Consider the following 22,340-nt stretch of genomic DNA (forward strand, 5'->3'; position numbering starts at 1 on the left):
AGGGGTCCGGCGGGCGGCTGCAGCCGGGCCGGGCGGAGCGGAGCCGCCCCTCGGGGATTACAGGCTTGCGAGGCTGTGTCGGCGGGGCCGGAGGAGCCGGGGCCGGGCCACTGCCTCTCCCCCATGGAATTCACCTGAGCGCGGCCGCGACGGGAGGGATCGGCGTCCGGCGGGAGCCCGCTTTGGCTCGGGAGAGGACGGGCATGACTTTTTAACCCAAACAAAAACAATCACCCCCAAAACCACCCCGGCAAACAGCGGAAAAGAACCCAAAAAACCGCCCGAAAGAAGGGACGCGCAGCTGCTGCCGCCGGCGCCGGAGCCGCGCAGGGAGGGAGGAGGCGCCGCGGCCGCACCGCCCCGCACCGCCCCGCACCCGGAGGTGCCGCCGCTGCCCCGGCCGCCGCCGCCGCACATGGTTTTCTTTGTCCTGCTGCCGCTCCAGTAGCGCGCCCGCTCCGCGCTCCCCGCACGCCGCGCTCCGGTCGCTCCTGCCGGGAACCATCTTGCGGGAGCGGGGAAGGGCTCGGCGGCCCGGGAAGGATGCCCGCCCGGCGGCCCGCGCTCCCGGCCCGCGGAGTTGGTTCCCCGCGGAGGATTAGTTTGGGTTTGGCCGCGGGACGCTGAGAGCCGCGCTGGATCGGAGTTGCCGCACACGCCCGCCCCTCCCGCACCGCCATGAGCCGCGGGCCGACCGCCCCGCGGAGCCCCCGGACAGCAGGTAACGAACGGGGCAGCACCGGGCGGGGGCTCGGCCCGGCTCCTGCGGGACCCCGCGGCCGGAGGTAGCGGCCGCCGGGCTGGGCAGCGCGGACGGGCCGGGCGGAGGGGGCGGCGGGGCCGCGCTGGCTCCGCGGGCAGGTGCGGGGCCGGTGCAAGTGCCGCGGCGGGGCCGGGCCGTGCCAGCGGTGAGTCAGGCTGCGCTGTCTGGACAGGAAATATTTTAGTCATGCATCCCTTTGAACGGCAGCACATTCCTTGGTGAGGGAAAAATACTCTTTAGGTTATTTTTTTTTCTGTGTGGTTTGTTGGGGTTTTTTTTTCTTTAAGCCCAGGGATTGCTGACTTGTTTCATTTCGCGGTGAAAAGGATTAAGCTGCGCTTGGTAACAAGGGGATTTGTAAGGGAAAACGGCCAAAGTGCGAGGAAGGGAACTGTGTGTCACCAGCTCCGGCTCCGTGCAAGGAGAAACCGCGGGGGCTCCCAGGGCAGAGCACCCCGGATAACCCGGTGTGTCCCCAAATGCCGCGGTGCCAGCAGACAGTGCTCTTCAGCTGCTCAAGTAAGACRTGGGAAGATCGGGATAAAGGGGAATGAAGAGAGAGTTGCGCTTGGCTGGTGTAAGGGAAGGGGTAGCCGAGCTGCTCTCCGCCGCTCCAACATCCAGGTTCGGCCCCATCGCACCCACCGTGCACATAAAGGCACTTTGTTGTCTGCGCGGATTCCTGTCAGCACRGAGCAGGGCTTAAGTCAGCCCTGCGCCGGCAGTGAATTTCATCCTTCTGGGGTAGTGYTGAGTTGTTGCGGATTTTTAAATCAATTTGGCTTTTTGTTCCTTTAACGTTGTTGCGTGATGTGACAGCCTGGCTGTGGAAAAATAATAGTTGCATGGAAATAGATACAGTGTGTGTGTGTGTGCTGGCGGAAATTGTACTCGTCTCCGTATCGCCGGTACATCACTCTAATTGTTATTTTGTATTTAAACCCAATTTTAAAGTAAGAAGACGGGCAGGCCAACTTATTTGTCGCTGTTCAAACCAACGTTAGGGTTATTTTCATGGTAACGCAGGCAGTGGGGTTATTTCAAGTTGCTCTTCCATTCGGTTATGTGTGGACAATAAAGCCAAATGAGCTTCACTCCTGGACGAGGTTTGTCTTTGTAAATAATTCCTTTTTTAGATGTATGTTACACAGATAATCATCTGCCAGGTTGCTCCGGAGCGATCCTCGGGCAGGCTGCGCTTGGTTCGAGATGTGCCACTTCCAGGTGTCACAGCACYGTTTGTGACAACTGCTGTGTGCGATAGCACAGGGAAAGATTGCACCTGAAAAAGCTTAAAAATAATCCGTTGGTTTACATTTGTTATTCGAGCAAACTTCTTAAAAASATTGTTTTCCTCTTTGTGGTGCTTGGAAAAATCAAGCGAATGGGAAACATGGAGCTTCCCTGTGCTGTTTTGTTTTGAAACAGTAAAATAAAGTAATAGCTGACACTGTAGGAAGTTTGTTTGGTTTTTTCATATTGTATTTTCTTTCTAAAAAGGAACTCTCTGACTTGGAGAGTTTTGACTTCAGAGAAAAGCTTCATTTGGAAAGACAACAACAGCTGAAATTTKCTGGGAAAGATTATTTTTAAGCAGGCTGATTGGCAAGGTTAGGAAAGCACTGAGCCTCTTGTTGGACTAATACTGGGCTGCTCTTTAAAGCACATGGCCTTCTTGATCTCTTCAATTTGTGCACTATTCACATATTTTCATTAATTTAGAGAAAGTCGTCACTGAATAATAAATCCATCATTGAGTAATAAATCCAATGTTTACAAGGTATTTAATTGAGACGAAATGCACCAGCTCAGCTTTCAAATAAGCCAGCAGTAATCTAGTAAAATCTGTCTAGAAGTCTGAAAAAGAATAAAGCTATTTTTAATAATTAATCATAGAAATCTTGTCTGTCAGTAACTTGGGGGCAAGCAAATTATTTCAGTGTATTCYTACACTGTGATGCGCAGTCTGAGCTGTGTCTATTCATTTATCGGGAGTTTCGCATCCAAGTTTTTAGTGCAGTCAGAAAGCAAATGTCTGTGTTGATTGTCTGGTGATTTCTATCTGGTTTTGAATTGAGAAATTCCTTCCCTTTAACAGAAAAAACCTCCACAGCCCGCTGTCCAAACAGTGCTCTTAATTATTTTTCCCAAATTCAGCAAAAAAACAATTTCTAGGGAAAATTTTAACTCTTTCTCAAGTGTTGCATTTTAACCCTGTTTACAGTGTTTTGTTCGTGAGCAYATTTTCCCTGTATTTTCTAAGAGCAGCAGGGCTGGATCCAGACTCCAGTTCGGAATTGCAGAGCTCTGTGYTTTTTGTGGGTACAGAGGTGGGAGAAGTTTGAGCTGTGTTTTGTGTGTGTGTGCCCAGACAGAGCAGCACACAGCTGCCATCAACTGAGTATTCGGTGCTTTTGGGCTCGGGGGGGTTGTGAAATGAACATTTTCACTGTTCCCTTCCCCGCCTGGTTTTGTGCCGTTGGAATTTCTCGAAGGGAGAGCTCAGTGGTTTTGTGCGAAACTGAAATTAAAGCTTTTGACATGGGTGGAGAGCTGAGCTGGCACCCTGGCACAGAAACAGCGGGGAYGGAGAAGCTGCTAACACGATATTAAGGGGAAACACCTCCATGGAGAAAGGTGGCTTGATGAAAAAGAAAAGGTTTATTAGTTTACACAGCGAGGTGTCAAGAATCAGTTATTCCGAGGAAGGCAAAGCTGGCATGRAAAGCTGATCCTAAATACTGACACACTCTTTATTTTTCAAAGAGTTTGCAAGAGCAGTTTATGAAATTACTAACCTGAGTTATCAACACAGCTTTGAAGGTGGTAAAAAATCGAATGTTCACACAGCAGGGATCCCAAAAATACTTCAAAAATTAATTAAGAAATCTCCAGTTCTTGAAATTCCCAAGCCTGGGCGTCTGGTTTGAAATCGTGACTCTTCTCCATCACAGAATCAATGTCRGAACGTATTGGATAATGGCAGTACAAAGATACAGTGTCTGTGCAGCTAATGTTGGAGAAAAAACCCATTTCTTTATGAAATAGAATCTTTCCCAAGAAATATCTGCACTGCAGGGCGGCRAAGCACAGCCAAACAGCACCACCTCATGGACACGGCCTCCGGAGCTGCCGCTTCCAGCGCTCCCGGGTTTTGTCTCCTGATTTGTTTCCCTAAAATATACATACCTGCCTCTGCCTGTGCATAAATACACCGCCGTGCCTTTGGAAATCTGTCACTGCTACAAAATGTAACTTCTCTTTTTTTTTTTTTTTTTATTGGTCTTTCAGGCATCTGATGCCAGCTCTGAGAAACTGTTCAACGCCGTCACAAATAAAGGTAAGGCTGCAATTCACATCCCAAACAGATTTATTTTCTTTTTTTTCCCCACACGTTTCTTTTCACGGCAATTTCAATGGGAGATGAAATGTAACTTGTCTTGCAGAAATGTCGCAATCAGCTTGTTAGTGCTTTTTATGTTTCTCTGGGTTTCAGACGTGTTCTGTATGCTCGGTAATTGCTTTGCTTAATATAAAATATAGGCTTTAAATAATGCATTGCCTGCCAGGTCAGAATTAATTTAAATAACAATATTAGGGAATAGTTTATTTTACAAATGGCTTTAATTTAAGCTCATTTAAATAACTGTAAGAGTTTTCAAAATGTTTTAACTTGATTGTTACTCATCAGCTCCATGATAGACGTGGAATTATGAATAGCCAATTTGCACTGCTGACAGTAATAACCAGCCAACATTTAGTATTCACAGGATAATAGTCATAAACCATGGCTTACTGTGCTGTGTGCTTTCTGTAGAGTTAATAAATGATAGAGAGGGCCACATTTAAATATTCAGTATCCCATTAATTTCTCCCAAACAGCAATCCAAAGACAGAGTGGCTAATGATATAACAGTACATTAAGGGAAAACTTGCCCTAAATCAGCGCCCGTGAGCTGCTGCATGGAGCTGGGCCTGGAGCAGCGTTATTACAACAGCTTTGGGGATCCTTTGGGTTTAATTCTCACTTTTGGTTCGGTTGGTGTTTTTGCAAGGAGGGTGGAGGGAGCAGCTCCAGGCATGAGCTGCACAAACAAGTGTGAATCAAAGCCTTGGAAACGCATCTGGTTTTTACCCCAGTGTGCTGCTTTCCTCTGGCAGCACGTGGRAGCTGCCTGGAAAAGGGTGAGCTCCCGGTATAACCCCGGGGTTTTATCTTGCTGGGGTTTGGAACGCTCCAGTCAGTTTGCATTGGAAGAGGCAGATTCGATCTGTTTGAAACACAGGTCTGTTTTGCTGGCCAGGTGTGGATTTGCTCAGTGCTTGCCCTGTGTGCTTCTCCCCAGCTTTGGTTTGCTACTCCAGTGAGTCATTCCAGTGCTTTTCTGTGMCTTTTAATTCCACCAAGCTGTGCTGGTTTAAGTGGGGACAGAGCGTGACCCYGTTACCTTTGGGATTCCCATGCTGATCCGCTGCTGCTTCTGAAGGCTTCTGCTGCATATTGAATTATACCTGGATTTAATTGCGTTACGGGCCCAGAGTCCTGTTTTTCAGGCATTAGCATCCTTTGGAAGTACAGTCTGGATTATTTCTGTGGTCTAACCAGGTTATCTCCCTTGGCAAGCCGATTTATCCTTTGTGATTAATGGCATGCACAGGTTCCCGGCCCCTCYGGAGGCTGAGAATAGGTGGCACAGCCATTAGAAGGGAAGAGCTKCGTGTCTGGAGTGACCCCGGGCCCCCAAACGACATGTGACTGCATCTTTATTTTGCTAATTTGCTGTAAAAAGCTTTGGCATTTGAGCAGCCCTTTCTTGGGGCTGGGCCAGGGCAGGAGAGGCAGYGGTGAATCCGCATTCCTGCCGCAGGCCTGTAACCAGGGCGAGTGGGGGGCTCCTCTCCTCCCCAGGAGGTGACTGATGAAGAGTAGGCCCCTCTTCCTCTTCCTTTGGTTTTCTTTKCTGCCTCAAACACATTTCCCACATTCTTATTGCTGTTTACTTACGGAGCTTCGTTCGTGRCATCCCTTTGGATGTGAATACCCATGCTTGACAGGGAGCCTTTTCTTCCGAGCTACTTTTCTTTGGTGATTTAGTTCCCTTGAAAGGATTAGGCTTTCTTTGTGTAGCCTAAAATCAACATGGGCTTTTCGAAGCTTTGCTTGGGAAACCATACACAAATAAGCTTTTTAGTTGATGGTAGATTATTCCTTTGCCCCTTATTTCCATCAAAATGGCATCTTTCTTTTCTCCTCCTGAGTTTCCCCTTAAAGCCATATGCTAATTCCTGTTGGTAACATGAATGACAAGGGAGGAATCAATGCAAATCCAGGTGCGGCCAAACTAGGCTGGCTGGTATTTTCTTTTTCTTTTTTTTTTTTTTATACTGGGAGAAAGAGATTAAGGGGAAAGAGAACCAAAAAAAAGCATAGGGGACAGTTTTGTCAAAGGGATTAGCATTCAGACTACTAAATATCAGGAAAAGAACCTCGGCAAAGCTGCCCTGTTTGGAGATAATGTCAGTAATTGCTGGCAGGCAGGTGCTGGGCTCTGTGCAGGGCTGGGGMGGCTGTTCCTGGCCCTGGGGAGCTGCTGAGTGCCCAAGGGCTGTCACTTTGATCCATTCCACCTTCAGGATCCCTCTCCTGCTCTCTTCCAAGCCAGCTCTTCCCCGCTGTGTTGTCCACGGCTGCTTTTGCCAGAAGCAATAGAAGTCCCTGGTAGGAAAGGTCACATCTGTGTTGGTGAATCCTGGCAAGACCTTCCAGGCTGGGAGGGCTGGGCAGGCRGCAGGGCCGGCCCTCTGCGTCCATGGCCACCCCTCTTGGATGTCCCACAGCCACCTGCATGTCACTCTGCTTGATTTTTCCTTTTATTTTTTTTCTTTAATCATTATTTTTTATTTTTATTTCTAACTGAAGTAGCAGAAGTTACACAAGTTATGTATTTATGCAGCAGGTACAAATCCTGGAGCGTTTTAGATCTGGTGTGTACATTCTGTCCCCTTTCTGTCATTTYGTTGTGGACTTCAAGGCTTAAGATGTGCTCAGGCACGAGGAGTGATGGATCAGTGTGGATGTGTAATGTGGAGCAGTCCTTTCCTCAGAAACACTAAGAATTACAAAAATCTAGAGCAAAAATGAAATTCCCCCCAAATCTCACKCAAGGAGCTGCTCAAAACCCTTGAGGAGAAGTCTCTGAGCTCCCATTTGGGACTTGGCTGCCCTTGGAGCTGAATGGGAATGTGCATCCCTGAGTCTGGGAGGGTGCTGAGCTTTGGGGGCAGCAGGTGGGTGTTGGGGTCCCTGGGGGCTGGGACATGTGTCAGAGCTGGATGGAAAGGGCTCTGGTGTTCCCCCGTCACCTCCACGCTGTCCCCAGCCCTCGGAGTGCCTGTGGCAGGGCTGGCAACTCGGGAAGGGGGTGGCTTGGTCCCCAGAGCAGGAGCTGCTGGAGCTGACGCTGAGTGAGCAGTCCCTGGGCATGGGTCAGAGCCCTGCACCCCACAGCTCCAGCAGGAACACCCTGGAATGGTGAAATCACCCCTGGAGAGGGTTCCCAGGGCAGCTGTGCTGGGAGATGAGCATCCTGTGGCACCCCACAGCTCCAGCAGGAACACCTTGGAATGGTTAAATCACCCCTGGAGAGGGTTCCCAGGGTGGCTGTGCTGGGAGATGGGCACCCTACTGCACCCCACTGTGTCCCACAGCTCCAGCAGGAACACCTTGGAATGGTGAAATCATCCCAGGAGAGGGTTCCCAGGTGGCTGTGCTGGCAGGTGAGCACCCAGGGSTCTGGGCCCTGGGTAATGCCTGACAAAGGAGCTGTCAATGTCTGAATAAATGAGCTGGGGAAGGGCTGCCAGAGCAGAGCATCCCCGCCCGAAGCGCCTGCTCTGCCCCTTCCCTCCCTGCGGGACACTTTGGGATTGCTGCTTGCACTTTGTGTGTCGTGGAAGGGGCAGAGCTGCCCCTCACCCTCGGAGAGTTTCACCTTAGCACTATTAATCCCAGCCAAAGCACAAGATTTGTTCCTGAATTTTGGTAACACGACTTCTCAGCACAATTAAATTCCATTATCTCTCAATAATTTAAATGCACACATGTGAAGGTGCAGAGCAGGCAGCTCTTACTACGGCTGTGTGGTTCATTTATGTTAACTCCCTCCCACATACCGTTGGAAAACAGCTTTTCCTGAAGGGAGAAACGAGTCCCAAAGTGGTGAAGTTTTCATTTATGCTGTATATTGAAGTTTGCCTTTGATCAGGAGCACAATTGGGCTGTTAGAGCTTTTTATGTTCAAATTGTTTACAGGATGTTCATGTAAACTTTATGAATCCTTCTGCTGCATGGCACCACCAGCTGTCAGGGAAATATTTATACTCTCAGCTGGAGGTAGATCAAGGCATCTGGGTTAGGAGGCTTCACTGGTGGCTCAAACCCCAGTCAGATCAAGCCCTTTTAGAGCTTTTCAGGTGGCTCTGCAGCAACATCCTGCCCTGGTAAAAGCAGGTTTGTTGTTGTTGTTCCCCTTGGCGGGCTGTGGTGAAGCGTTTCTTGAGGATCCTCTCCAACGTGAGTTTCTGTAAACAAGCAGGGAGCTGCAGCTGGCAGTGCCTTCCCCGCTGCTCTGCTCTCAGGAGATCCTTGGCAGTGGAGAGGTGCTCTCACTCTGAAATAACCACCCCACTGTGTCCCCAGGTGGGTGGGAGTGGGCCCAGCATGAATTACCCATCCCATGGCACCCCCAGCATGAATTACCCACCCCACAGCATCCCCAGATGGTGACAGTGGATCAGCACTGGGTGTGAGCAGGGTTGGGGTGCCAGGAGATGGGCTGGGGCTGCCTCACTCCTTGCCAGCCCTGGAGGAATCCACAGAACATCCTCACTCACTCGGGGGGTGTTCTCAGCCTCGCTTGCAGGTTTTGGGGTGGCTGCTGTCTGTGTCTGTGGGCCCTCCCTGCTGCCTCTTCTCCCTGAAATGCCTCTTCCTCCCTTCTCTGGGAGCTCTGGAGCAGCCCCAGCACTGTGTTGGAAAACACATCAGTTTAAATTTTTTTTTTAAATAGACTCTCTAACATTAAAAATGTTCTTGGAGAGTTTTTGTTTTTCCCGCAGTTTCGGTGACAACTTCAGGGAACRGCCTCAGGCCAGCAAAGCCCAGGAGCTGCTGACCCACCCCAGCAGCCCTGCAGATGTCCAGTTCTGTGGCCATTCCCATGGTCACCCCACACCAGTGACACCCTGACAGCGGTGTCTCCTTGTCTCTGTGGCACAGGCTTCCCTGGTGCCTTTGAATCACAGAGTCACAGTCACAGAGAGTCACAGAATCCCAGAGTCACAGAATCAATCCCAGAGTCACAGAATCCCAGAGCCCCAGAATCACCAGGGTTGGAAGAGACCTTCAACATCTTCGAGTCCAACCCCTGCCCTGACACCTCAACTAACCCACGGCACCCAGTGCCACACCCAATCTTTGTTAAACACATTCACGGATGGTGACTCCACCACCTCCCTGGGCAGACCATTCCAGTGCTTTATCACTCCTTCTGTAAAGAACTTTTTCCTGATATCCAACCTGTGTTTCACTTGATACAGCTCTCGTTCTGCCAGCTCTGCCTGGAGAAAGAGCCCGACCCCCCCTGCCCACAGCCCCTTTCATGGGGCTGTAGAGAGCAATAAGGTCACTTCTGAGTCTCCTTTTCTCCAGGCTGAACAACCCCAGCTCCCTCAGCCGTTCCTCACAGGGTTTGTGTTCCTGAATCGCTGGCTTTTGTTGTTTTCTGGGTTTCAAGTGGCTTTTCASTGTTTTCCATGTGGAATTTGGGTGTCTCATTAGGGAGAGGCTGAGCACTGGACAAAGCTGTGGGTTTGGAGAGCCTGGGTTTCTGGTAGCCCTGAGTGAGATGAGAAGAACTGCTGGGTCACTTCTCTCTGACTTCCTTCYGAGTGAAGCAGCCAAAAAGGTCGATAAATGTCCTGAGATGGTGCTTTGTTCTGCTTCCCAAAGGAGCCAGGCAGCTATTCCTGTGCCAGGAAGGCTTTATCTGAGCAGGAATTCATTCCATAATATTCTTTATGGCTGCATCTCTGGGCACAAACCACTCCTCACCAGTCCCACACCTTCCATGTCCTCTCCTTGTCCATCTGCTGGTGGATTTTTGGCTGGACCCTGGCTGCCAGGTGAGCTGTGGGATGCCAGAGCTGTAGGATCCCAGTGCTGGGAGGTGCCAGAGCTGTGAGATCCCAGTGCCCCAGAGCTGTGGGATCCCAGTGCTGGGAGGTGCCAGAGCTGTGGGATCCCAATGCTGGGGGCTGCCAAAGCTGTGAGATTTTGGTGCCCCAGAGCTGTGGGATCCCAGTACTGGGAGGTGGCAGAACTGTGGGATCCCAGTGTCTCAGAGCTGTGGGATGTTGATCTGTTCTGCAGTTGCAGGAAAAGGTCCCTGGATAATGGGATGTGCCCAGAGGGGCAGGTGAAATTCCAAGGTAACCTCTTCCAAAACGTTTCAGATTCTTAAATCATAAAACTTAAAAAACAGGTGCCTTTCAARGTGTCACCGGTGACTTTTAAATTGGAAATTCAAAAGAAAAGCAGCAATACAAGCACCTTTAGGCACTGACTGGTCTGGACCAAAACAGCAGAGGGTTGAAGTGTTCTGGGTGTCCCTGTCCCTTAGGGCTGCTATCCAGTACCCTTTGGGGTCAGTTGGTGGTCACATGCCCCCAGGAGTTCAGTTAAGGCTGTGGATTTTTGCAAAGTCAAGCTGTTCCAGTCTAGGGAGCAGAATGGCAATGTTTACCAGCACAATTGTATCTCGTATGGAGGGAGTATTTGTTTTGTAGATTAGCCCGTATCTGATTTTCTCAAAAAAGACCTCAGTGTGGGGCTGTAAAATTGTGCTGATGGGTTCAAAACGAGGTGGAAATATTCMTGGGATGGGGGTGTTTTGGTGACAAAGATCCCCCCCTGTGGCTGGAGGAGTCCAGGCTGGGGCTGCTGTGAGATTTGGCAAACGGAGCACCCTGCAGACCTCCCAGATCTGGCCTGCTGTTAGTCTGTGCCTTGTAATAAAATGTGATTTTCCCTGAAAATGTATGTTTATTTAACTAGGTCTCTTTTTGCTTCACAATCTGGATTCCATTCAGTCAGTTACCACTCCAATTAACTAACAATTATTTAACATTAACAGTAATTACAGACGCCAGTTAAGCGCCTACAGATGTCAACTGTTAGCTTTGTACCTAATCACTCAATGAAATGGAGAAAGTTCAACAAACATCAATTAGCCAGGCAATTAGTATGAGGTAGGAAAGAGCATGTTATCGTGTGTGAGCTGATTCAATTTATTTTATTTTGTCAGTAAAGCACACACGGGCATGCAGGCAGCCATGAGTTGCTGAGATTAGATAAAGCTGGATTGTTTTGCTGCTTGTACAAGGTTTTTTTTCCTCTCCTGTTCTCTGCCTTCCATCACTGCAATGGGCTCTGCCTGGTGTTTGTTATCTTATCAAACYCCCTTCGTTTCCACTGGAAATGTCACAGCGGGGAGGCCACAGTGGCACCTCAGCAGGGCCACACCTGGCACTGGGTTTGACCCAGGTTTAACCCAGGTTTAATTCAGGTTTGACCTGGGTTTAACCCGGGTTTAACTCAGGTTTGATCTGGGTTTAACCCAGGTTTGACCCTAGTTTGACCCAGGTTTGACTCAGGTTTAACTCAAGTTTTACCCAGGTTTGACTCAGGTTTAACTCAAGTTTTACCCAGATTTAACTTAGGTTTAACTCAGGTTTTTCTTGGGTTTACCTCAGGTTTGACCCAGATTTAACTAAGGTTTAACCCAGATTTAACTCAGATTTGATCTGGGTTTAACCCTGGTTTGACCCAGTTTAACTAAGGTTTAACTTGGGTTTAACTCAGGTTTTACCCAGGTTTAACCCAGGAGTTAAGCCAAGGAGCACGTGGACACCACGCAGTGGTTGTAGATAACACTGGACAATGAGTTCCTTCACTGGATTTAATTTAATGTTGATACTGGGTGAACTGGATTTAATTGGATGTTGGTACTGGATGGACTGGAATTGCCATCGAAAATAAAATAATTTTTTTTTTTTTTAAATAGTGGGAAGGAGCTATAAATTCACTTTGGCTTTAGAAAGAGGCAGTTCATGCCTGGGCACYACCCAAGCTGCACCACCAGGGTCTGTGCTAAGAGGGTTTGAAATGAGGAGAGCTGTGCAGAACGTGCTTGGGGAGTGGGTATGGGGTGCTGTGGGTATGGGGTGCTCAGGATATGGGGTGTTCAGGGTATGGGGTGCTCAGGGTGTGGGTATGGGGTGCTGTGGGTATGGGGTGCTCAGGATATAGGGTACTCAGGGTATAGGGTGCTGTGGATATGGGGTGTTCAGGGTATGGGGTGCCCAGGCTCCCCAAACACCCCACTGTGCCACCAGCCCTCTGGGTCACCTCCAAGCCCAGCTTCTGTAGGATCTGATGCCTCCTCCCTTGGTGGAGTTACACAGCCCGGGSAAGGCCTGTTAGACAGCGACTGGTGATTTAAAAATAAAAAGCACCCTAAAATATCCCACRTCCTACAGCCTTGACACTCAGGATATCAGGAGTTTTGCAGGGACATCTGAATGAATTGTGGGCAATATTTTCCTTTTTATTTGTTGACTTTTTTTTTTAATAAAGTCTTAGAAAGTGCTTAAAACCAAAGCAAAGAGGCTTTTTCCCTGCCAGTTCTCAGCTGTCCCCCGAACAAGAGTGGCTTTTGCCTTCCCAAAGGTTGGGCAGGGTTTGGAGCAGCCAGGGGTGGTGGAGCTGTCCCTGTCCACGGCAGGGGTGGAACGAGGTGAGGTCCCTCAATTTAAGGTYCCTTCCAGCCCAAAGCATTCCATGATTATTCACCATTCTGATTTAATTTCAATGTTTCTCCACATAAAACGATCCCACCAAGTCAGCTGTTATTTTATCGTGCAGACTGCCCACAAAAGCCCGTGAATTTCTGTGAATTCATCGTTGTTTTCCAAAGTGTGGGAATGGGAGGGGGAGAACCACAGGCAGATCTCACTGTGGCTCTCCAAAATCTCAGCTTTTTTTTTTTTTCCCCCCCTAGAAAAACACAGGGTCTGAACATGTGAAGGAACTCTTCAGTGCATGACCTGAGTGCAGTAATATTTGTCTGAGTAGGCAGAAAAACTGAAATGGAGCTTCCCAGTGAGAGCTGCCACGTTCATTCTGGTGCCAGAGATGACTTTGTGAAGGATGWGGCTTTAATGGGGGGAAGTTTTAGCTTTCTCATGGCTCAGCACAGATTATCCAAAGGAATATATGGCTGTGGAGGGATGCTGTGAGTCTCAGGAGAGGGAGGGGGTTGTGAGAGAGCATTTTTAGGCTTGGGGCAGAACAAACAGAGCCTGATTTGTCCTGGTTTAGGYTTCAGCTCAGTGTTGTGTTCCTTGCTCCACCAACTTCTAACTCCCGTTCACATTCAGCACTCACCGCGTGCTTTGCTGGGTGAGAGCCACAGGAGTAAACCCTGGGACACCCTGGGACCTCTCAGCCACCCAGGATCATAGATTTCCTTTTTTCCCATCTCTGCTGCACCTTGGTGAATGAGGGGGACTCAAATCCTTTTGCTGTCCCTGTCCCCAGAAGGTCCCACCCTTTTCCCCCACCCAGGGTTGTGCCCAGGCTGTGGGCACCACAGTTGGGTGCTGTGAGCTGAGTGATTTCTCACCAGAAACCCAAACACAGAAAAAAAAGGAAAGGGGAAAGGAAGGGAAAGGAAGGGAAAGGGAAAGGGAAAGGGAAAGGAGGATAAATTTGCAGCTGAGTTGTTCAGGTGAAAGATGGGGTGGGAGGAGGCAGAGCCTGGGCAGGGGCTGTCCCCACCAGGACATGGCTCACCTGCCATCACCACTCGTGCTGGTGCTGTCCAAGGCATCCAGTGATGCACTGGAACAGCAGCTGAGTTTCAGGGTGGATGTCCCCAGCTGAGAGGCCTCCAGTGTGGGTCTGGAAGGGTCTTGCAGAGTGCTCAAGTGGTTTAAAATCCAATATCAGTGTGCACTTAGAGGGGGCATACAGAGGAGCAGATAAAGTGATTTACAGTGCCCTTTGGAGCAGTTAATGGCCTTGACTGGCACGTGCTGGGGGAGAGAGGCAGGAGCTGGGAATGGGGCTCCTCCTGTGATTCTCCCCAGAATGAGTTGGGTGTAGTTGGGTTGGGAAAGACCCTAAAGCCCATCCAGTGCCACCCCTGCTATGGCAGGGACGCCTCCCATTGTCCCAGGCTGCTCCAAGCCCCAGTGTCCAGCCTGGCCTTGGACACTGCCAGGGATCCAGGCGCAGCCACAGCTGCTCTGGGCGTCCTGTGCCAGGGCCTCCCCACCCTCACAGATGGAATTTCTAAGCCAAAAATATTGTTCTCAAGAAATTTTTTTTTTTTTTAATCTGAAGACCTCAGCTTCAGCTAAAGGCTGTTCAGAGTGCATCCAGGGCAGTTCACAAGTGCAGCAGCCCAAAACCCAAACCCCACCAGGGCTGTGTTAATGCAGCAGGATTTTCCCTGGCATTGAAATCCTGGCTCAAGGCACATTCACAGCTTGCCCTGACCTCTCCAGAGCATCTGATTTATTCCAATCTCCTGCTCACAGTCACAGGAGCTCCCCAAAACTCCTGTGTCCCCTCACCTGTAGTGATTGAAAACTCATGCACAGTGTGGGCCAAATCAGCCCCCTGGGAACCTTTCTCTGAGGGTCCTCCTTRGGGTTTCACAAACATTGTGGGGTCTGCAGGAGAGGGAGATCTGGGGATTGGGGCCATCTGGGTCACCTCAGCCCTTGCTGAGGGAGATGGGAAGAACCGGGGCAAAGGGATGAGGTGAAAGTGCTCCTGTAATTTTCAAATATTTCAAGTTAGTGGGCAGTTTTGGAAATGAGAGGCCAAGGGGTCTGAGTGGCTTGTAACAGGAAACAGCTGCTGCAGAGCAGGCTGGGTCCTGAGGAAAAACCAGCCCGTGGAAATGGGTCTGGCCAGTCATAAAGCCACAAATAAATACTTCAGTTCATTTGCTGGGTTGTTAGTCCTTTAAGCACTGRGACTTGGTTTGTTAAGAGAAGCAGTGTTTGTAAATCAGCAGCAGATGAGCAGAGCCCTGGCTTTGCTGCTGCTGGCTGGGTTTAGTGCTGAGTTTAGTGCTGGGTTTAGTGCCTGGGGCCCTTCCAGCAGGTGTGGGAGCTGCCTGGGCACTCAGCACCCGTTTGTTCCATGCTGYGACTGTTGGGGTTTTCCTTTTCTCCTTGCTTGTGCTGCTGAGATCAAGCATTATAAAAACCTAACTTTGGCATTTTTTCAGTGCCAGGCAGGACCTGCTGCCCCTGGGAAGGGCTGGGAAGCTGTGCCAGGAGCACAGTGCCTGCTGTGGATCTCAGCCTCAGGGGTGGCTCAGCTTCGGGACTTCCAACACCAGCTCTCGTGGCACCCTGGGTGGCACAGAGAGAGCTGTGTCATTGAGGGAATTGCTCTCCCAAGGCAGTCGATGCTCTGGTTTTTGGTTGGGGAGGCAGGGAAACACTTCAGGCTGGGATAGATGGGGAGGCTGATGCTGAGCTTCTGACACTTTCTGAGAGAGAACTGCTGGAATCTCTCCTCTTCCATCTGAGTGCACCCAGGAGTTCTTTAGGTTTTGTTCTTTGGGTCCCATTCTTTAGGCTCTGTTCTTTAGGTCCTATTCTTTGGGTACCATTTTTTAAATTCTGACGTCTTTTCCAACCCCAACCATTCCATGATTCTGTGATTCTTTAGCACATCATGGCCCAGTGCTGATGCTGTGGTCATTCTGTGTGCCACAGAGAGGAGTTGAGGCAGGGTKTGAGTGGACAGAGCCCAGGTTGGTCACTCAGGTCAGAGCCACTGTCCGCAGCGAGGCAGCACAGTGGGGGCTGAGGGTGTCTGTTGGAGGTTAGATTTTTTATTTTTCTTTTCTTTTTTTGGGAATTTTGGGGGTTTTTTTTTCAGTTGTTAAAATACACTGATAAGAAAGTTGTTGTTTTATTAATTGTTAAAAAAAAAAAAGCTAAACTCAGGGGGAATAAGGATTTTTCGAAATATTTATTTTATTTGAGAGTTGTTTTCTTTTAGTAAAGAGCATAATAATTTGAAAAAAAACGAGAGTCATATTCACCGCKCCAAGAAAAGTCCCTGCCTTCATTAACAAACACTTGTCTTTCAGACCAAGACAGTGTCCCTGCAGAGCCCAGGCTGTGCAGGGTCAGCTGTGCTTGGGGACACCACAGGGGTGACCCCAGCTCACTGACCGGTCCCACGGTGACCCCACAGAGCAGGAGGGAGGCTCTGTGCCCTGCCTTGTGCTCCTCAGGTCCCTCCACACCTCAGTGGACTCTGAGCTGCCTCTTGGGGTCATGGTGTTGCCTTATATGAGGCTCACCTGAAACAGAAGCCAAAGTGAAGAGAATGAGAATAGACAGCTTTAATCCAGGCCTAAAGGCCTGCTGGTAAATTCAGGGCAGACAAAGCCTCCTCCTGAGGCTACACCCAAAATGGACCCCAAGTCATGACATCTTCCCCTTTTATAAGTTCTGTCTCATTAACACATCAGGCCCCAATTCTCCAATGACACCTTCAGGTGATGATGCCAACCACCCCAAGCTTGCTCCCCCCGGTTCACTGTTGTTTACAGATTTTGGGGCTCTGAGGCAGCGAAGTGTCCTTGGATTTCAGGCCCAGAGAGGAATTGTTTTGTCAAAAGATGGGAGAACAGGAGCTTTAGTGCTGTACACTGGAGAAGAATACAGATACATGAAAATACAGAAACTAAAAATCCTAAGGCATCAATGGGTCTGGCTGAGCTGCTTTTCCATCTGCTCCTGCATCTACTGCTGACTCTGATCCCTTTGTGGCCACCTCTGGCCCTGTGTGCACACCAAGCCCTGGTCAGGATGTGTGGGAGTGGCTGTAATTCGATTAATTGGTGATAACAATCATCGGGCAGGCTGCTCTCCTGTCTGGGAAGGGCTGGGCAATCCATGTGTGTGGGACAAACCTGTGCGTCTTTTGAATTCATAAAACCCATTAAATTTGTCCACAATGCAGCCTGCAGTAAATTAACACCTTGCTTAAATAGTTGGCTGACAACTCGAAGCAGGGGGTGCCTAAGCTGGTTTTGTCTGTCTTCACATGCCCTGTCCAGCATCTCCTCTTGCTCAAACGTCCTGATTGCTCTCCCGCCTTTCAACAGCTCAGTGCCTTGCTGCTCCAGGCCTCCTTGTGTTTTGCCACCGCATTAGGGCCAAAAATAACTTGACCATACCTGCTGGATAAGCAGGGCTCCCAGGGACAAACAAATCTGGGATGAGGCAAGCCCTGAGCACAAAGAGCTGCCATAGCCTGCTGTGTGCACAGCTCTGGTGACAGCAGCCACCACGTTGGGTGTCACAGCCAGGAGAGATCCCACAGCTGCCCCAGACACGTTTAAAGCAGAACCCTCCAGCCTGCTTTGATTATGGTAATATTGTGTGTTCAGGGGTGCTGGGACACAGGGACAGCTTGGGGATGGTGTGCAGGGGGTGCACTGTTATTCCCCTGCAGCTTGGAACAAGGGCTTGACAGAGGTATTGGAAAAGGTAATGACTAAAAAACAATGGCACTCACACACTGCCATCTGAGAGGGGTTGTGGGTGTAACAGGAGGTGATCCATCTTTCCCTTTCATTTGATACTGAAATTAATTGAAAGTTGATTGCTGTGCATACTTAAAAATTAGATTAGCCAGTGACTTGTGTCTGATGATGGTTTTGATTGCTCTGGCAGTTGACACAAARGCAATGAAACCTCTTTGCTTTGGGGTGTGTTAGTGTGTCCTGAGAAGGCAGCGAGGGCTGTGCCAGGGTCCCCAAAARTGAGCTGTGRTCACTGTCYTGCARCCCTTGGGCTCTGTGGGGCTGTGCCAGCACCCAGCACACCCTGGTAGTGCCTGGCAGAGGGGCACAGCCCCAGAGCCACAGGGCTGTGCTTGTTGGGACAAGGGGAAATGGCTTTAAGCTGAAGGAGTACAGGACAGATGGGAAATTGGGGAGGAATTGTTCCCTGGGAGGGTGGGGAGGTCCTGGCACAGGGTGCCCAGAGCAGCTGTGGTTGCCCCTGGATCCCTGGCAGTGCCCAAGGCCAGGCTGGACATTGGGGCTTGGAGCAGCCTGGGATAGTGGGAGGTGTCCCTGCCATGGCAGGGGTGGCACTGGATGGAATTTGAGATCTCTTCTGCCCCAAACCATTCTGGGATTCTGTGAGTAGCTGATGTTGCTGATCCTATGGGATTTAGTGGATGTGATAAAACAGAGTGGATCCATTCATTCCAGAGACTCTGTGATTCCACATTTCCTGAAATTCCTCCTTTTTAGCAGTTACTTTTTGTGTGCTGGTGGGTGAGCAGCAAGTGGGGATTTCAGCCAGGTCAGCCCCAGGGTGTGCCCAGGGGTTCCCAGCATGGAATGGGGGGATTTTCCTGCTCTGTTCTGTGTTTGGGAGCTGAGCTCAGGCAGATTGGCAAGAGAGCGCTGTAGCGTTACTGGAAGTGATTCAGAAAGATGCTGCAGGGGGACATTACTTGTTCTGGCAAAGAATCCAGAGCATTTTTTGGCAATGTTTTGTGATTCTTCTGCTGTTAGCAGTTAGAACGAGGAGTGGCCAAAAAAAAAAAAATCAGGGCAGTTGTGGAAACTTCAAAGCTCAGGGATCAGCCCAATTTGTGGGTAAAAGTCTGCTTTGAGTATTTATGTGTTCATGTTGCTTATTTTAGTTAACATGYTATGGATAAAGTAATTTCCATATGCAAACAGGAGGCAGGGAATAGGATTCTGTCTTTGAGCTGCTTCTTCAGGAAATGGCAGACAGACTTTAGCAGTCTCCGTTTGAATATTTAGTTTTTATTTTCTTTCCTTTCGCTGGCCATGGAACTGAAGCATTGCTGAAAACAGTGTTTATCACAGAGTTTATYGCTGGGCTTTCATTTTCTCCCTGCATCTTAAACTCTGCCCTCTGTGGCTGGAGTGAATCCATTCTSTGGTTTTAACATGGAAAAAGCATGCAGAGAACTTGCTCTGACAGGCGCAAGGTAAATGATTCTCCTACGTCTCAGCCAGGTTAGAATTTTTTTTTTATTTTTTAAAAGAAAGAAATGGCTTATACTCTATTTACCTTTTCCCCTGAGGAGTGAAGAGGAGGTGGAGGCACCCCGCACTTTTTGACACGGTGTGTTTGAGTTTTGTCTCCTTGCAACACCAACCCGTGAGCCAGGAGCGGATTTCCTGGGGCTGGTTTGGTGATGGGCGTGCTGAACCTTGCCTCCTCAGCTGGCACAGTGCTGGGATTTCACACAGAGCAGCCCTGGTGTGGAATGGGAGCTCCACATAATTCACCTTGGGCTGTGGAGATTGGGAGTGAACGGCAGCAGGGTGGGAATGCTGCTGTTTCAGAGCTGGAAAGGTTGGAATGAGTCCAGAGGAGGCTGTGAAGATGCTCCAGGGGCTGGAGCTGCTCTGATGTGAGGAAAGGCTGAGGCACTTGGGGTTGTTGGAGAGGAGAAGGCTCTGGGGGGACCTTGTTATGGCCTTCCAGGGCCTGAAGGGGCTCCAGGAGAGCTGGAGAGGGACTGGGAACAAGGGATGGAGGGACAGGACACAGGGAATGGCTTCACAGTGACAGGGTTAGATGGGATCTTGGGAAGGAATTGTTCCCTGGGAGGGTGGGGAGGCCCTGGCACAGGGTGCCCAGAGCAGCTGTGGCTGCCCCTGGATCCCTGGCAGTGCCCAAGGCCAGGCTGGACATTGGGGTGGGAGCAGCCTGGGACAGTAGGAGGTGTCCCTGACATGGCAGGRGTGGCATTGGATGAGCTTTGAGGTCCTTCCCAACCCAAACCACTCCAYGCTGCCATGGTGAACTTTCCAATCCCATTTTCTCAAATACAAAGGTAATTGCAGATAGGTAATTACTAAGGTAATTGTAATCTCCATTCCCTTGGAGAGCTGCAATGAGCTCTGAGAACAAAAGCCTTTGCAGTTCCATGTTACAATCCTGGTCTTTAGAAGGGAAACCGAAATTCCAGAGCCTCCTTTTCTCCCTGAGCAGCTGCAGGAATGCACTTTCAGGTACATCTATCTGTGTTTTTRATAATGCTCCCTGTCTGCCACAGTGTCTTGACAGAAATGCAATCATTAATGAACTCCACGGGGGATTTATGCAGATCCAAAGCTGCTCATTACAGCTATTTTTAAGTCCGTTGCCACACCGAGGGCAGGGGGAATTTGTTGGAACCTGTAGCTTTCAAACTTGTAATTTTGTTTGCTAACACTSGCAGCAGATTGCAGCTGTGATCCCAGGCCCTTTGAAGTCGGGGGGAGCAGGGGGATCGTTAGCACTGGGATTATCCCTGTTTTCCTATTGCAGGGAAAAGCTCCCYGGGTCCATCTCCTCTCACCTGGGGAATGCACAGGGCAGGGAYGGGGTGTGGGGAGAGCTTTCCAAACCATGGCTTTTCCAGAGGATGGAAGGGTGGCCTCTGGTGTGCCTGTGAAGGCTCAGTGTCCATGAAATCTGAATGTCCAGGAAGTCTGAAAATCCATAAAATCTGAAAGTCCATGGAATCCACAAAGCCTGGCGCTGTATCATTTCAAAAGAAATTATCTTAAAGCTTGTTTTTGGAGCCAGGGTTCTGGATGGCTCCTTTGGTGCACTGTCCATAAAGTTTCAATGTCCATAAAGTCTGATGCTGGTGATTGACACACTGATTTTGTTTTGGGGTTTCTTGCATGCAAAGCCAWTTATTGTAAAGAATTYTTGTATTTTGCAAGAATTCAAACAATTAACRATCAGTTTCACACACMATGTATAGAATGGGTAAAGCCTGTTCTTCTGTTCTCTTTCTCATTTTTCTCTATTCTTTACCCATGACTTTCAGTTCCCTGTAAACTGACCTTCCTATATCTAATTATAACTATTCTCCCAAAATTTTCCAATTCAYCAAAACAAACAARTCCTCACTTTCCAGAACCTACATTCCCACATTATGAATGTCCATAGAGTCTAAAAATCCATGAAATCTGAAAGTCCATAAAGTCTGAAAGTCCAGAAAATCTGAAAATCCTTGGAATCCACAAAGCCTGGCACTGTATAATTTCAACAGAAATAATCTTAAAGTTTATTTTTGGAGTCTCGGTTCTGGATGGCTCCTTTGGTGCATTGTCTATAAAGTCTCAATGTCCATAAAGTTTGAATGTCCATGAAAACTGAATGTCCATGAAATCCACAGTCTGGCACTGTATAATTTCAARAGAAATAATCTTGAATCTTATTTTTGGAGCCAGGATTCTGGATGGCTCCATTTGTCCATGTCAGACACTGAGTATTCCCCAAAAAAAGTTTCTCAGAGGCCTCTGGTGTTGGGGCTCTGTGTGGGAACCTCTCTGCTCTGGGATTATGGACACAAASAGAACCTCTGCAAGCAGCTGAACCTCAGCAGTTTTTGTGGGAAAGAGCAGCAGGGTACAGTCATGGAAAAATAACATTTTACCTGTCTGCAGGAGCCAAAAGGAGTGTGAGGTTGCTGCTGGTGTTGGGTTCTCTGCAGGCATTTAGTGGGGTTTGCTGTGACATGCTCCCAGCTGCAGAGTGGTTCTGGAGCTGACAGACTGTGCTCAAGGCAAATTCTTCCCATTAAAGAAGGACTGAATTAATTAGGGCCGACTGTGGGCTGACAGGTTAATTGATGAGGGAACTGGGCYCCAGAACGTGGAGGTGAGATTGTGCTGTGACTTTAAACCTTCCATTCTCTGATCAAACGTGGGCTCTCCGTGGAATGGCAGGGAGGTCTCACTGCCTGGTTCACAGGACACAGGGCCTGAAGAGATTTGCAAGAAAAGCTGCAGTTTCCGAAAATTCAGTTTTCAAATAGACATCTGATCTGGAAAATTTATTCTGGGCTAGGGCTCACTGAGCTGTTTCAGTGGCAGCTTTGACTGCTCACGTGGAGCTGATGGGGAGTTCACCTGGAACTTCCTTCATTGGGGAAAATAAAACTTGCTGMACCTCCTTTTTACTTGCTTCAATAAATAGCAGCTCTGGAACCATTTTTTTTCCTAATAATTTGCTTTTTAAAATGGAAATGAGCTTGGGAGTGGGTTTGGTGATTGATAGGAAGGCAACTGAGAGAAGAGTGAGATTGGAAATTGGGGAAAATCCTTCCCTGTGAGGGTGGGGAGGCCCTGGCACAGGGTGCCCAGAGCAGCTGTGGCTGCCCCTGGATCCCTGGAAGTGCCCAAGGCCAGGCTGGACATTGGGGCTGGGAGCAGCCTGGAACAGTGGGAGGTGTCCCTGACATGGCAGGGGTGGGATGGAATGGTTTTTAAGGTCCCGTCCAACCCAGATTATTCTGGGATGCCATGAAATGGCCTATCCTGGGACCTGCTGCCAGATCTGGGCTCAGTGAAATTCCTTTCCAAATACATCTGGTGAGCACAAATGAGGAAAGGGAAGACTCGTGGTAGTTACTCTTCGAGCC

At 49.3% G+C, this 22,340-nt stretch overlaps 1 protein-coding gene across 1 annotated transcript in view; it reads left to right on the forward strand.

The window, feature by feature from the left end:
- Positions 1 to 22,340, forward strand: part of AUTS2 (activator of transcription and developmental regulator AUTS2) — a 72,183-nt gene that overhangs the window by 433 nt on the left and 49,410 nt on the right. The window contains exons 2-4 of the mRNA XM_057377613.1: positions 603 to 721; positions 1,051 to 1,282; positions 4,055 to 4,103. Coding sequence (XP_057233596.1) covers positions 603 to 721; positions 1,051 to 1,282; positions 4,055 to 4,103 — 400 coding nt within the window. The remainder of the gene's footprint in view (positions 1 to 602; positions 722 to 1,050; positions 1,283 to 4,054; positions 4,104 to 22,340) is intronic.

The sequence above is a fragment of the Malurus melanocephalus genome, unplaced genomic scaffold (genome assembly GCF_030028575.1).
Source record: "Malurus melanocephalus ecotype Western Australia unplaced genomic scaffold, MMel_1.1 scaffold_319, whole genome shotgun sequence".
Taxonomy (NCBI): domain Eukaryota; kingdom Metazoa; phylum Chordata; class Aves; order Passeriformes; family Maluridae; genus Malurus; species Malurus melanocephalus.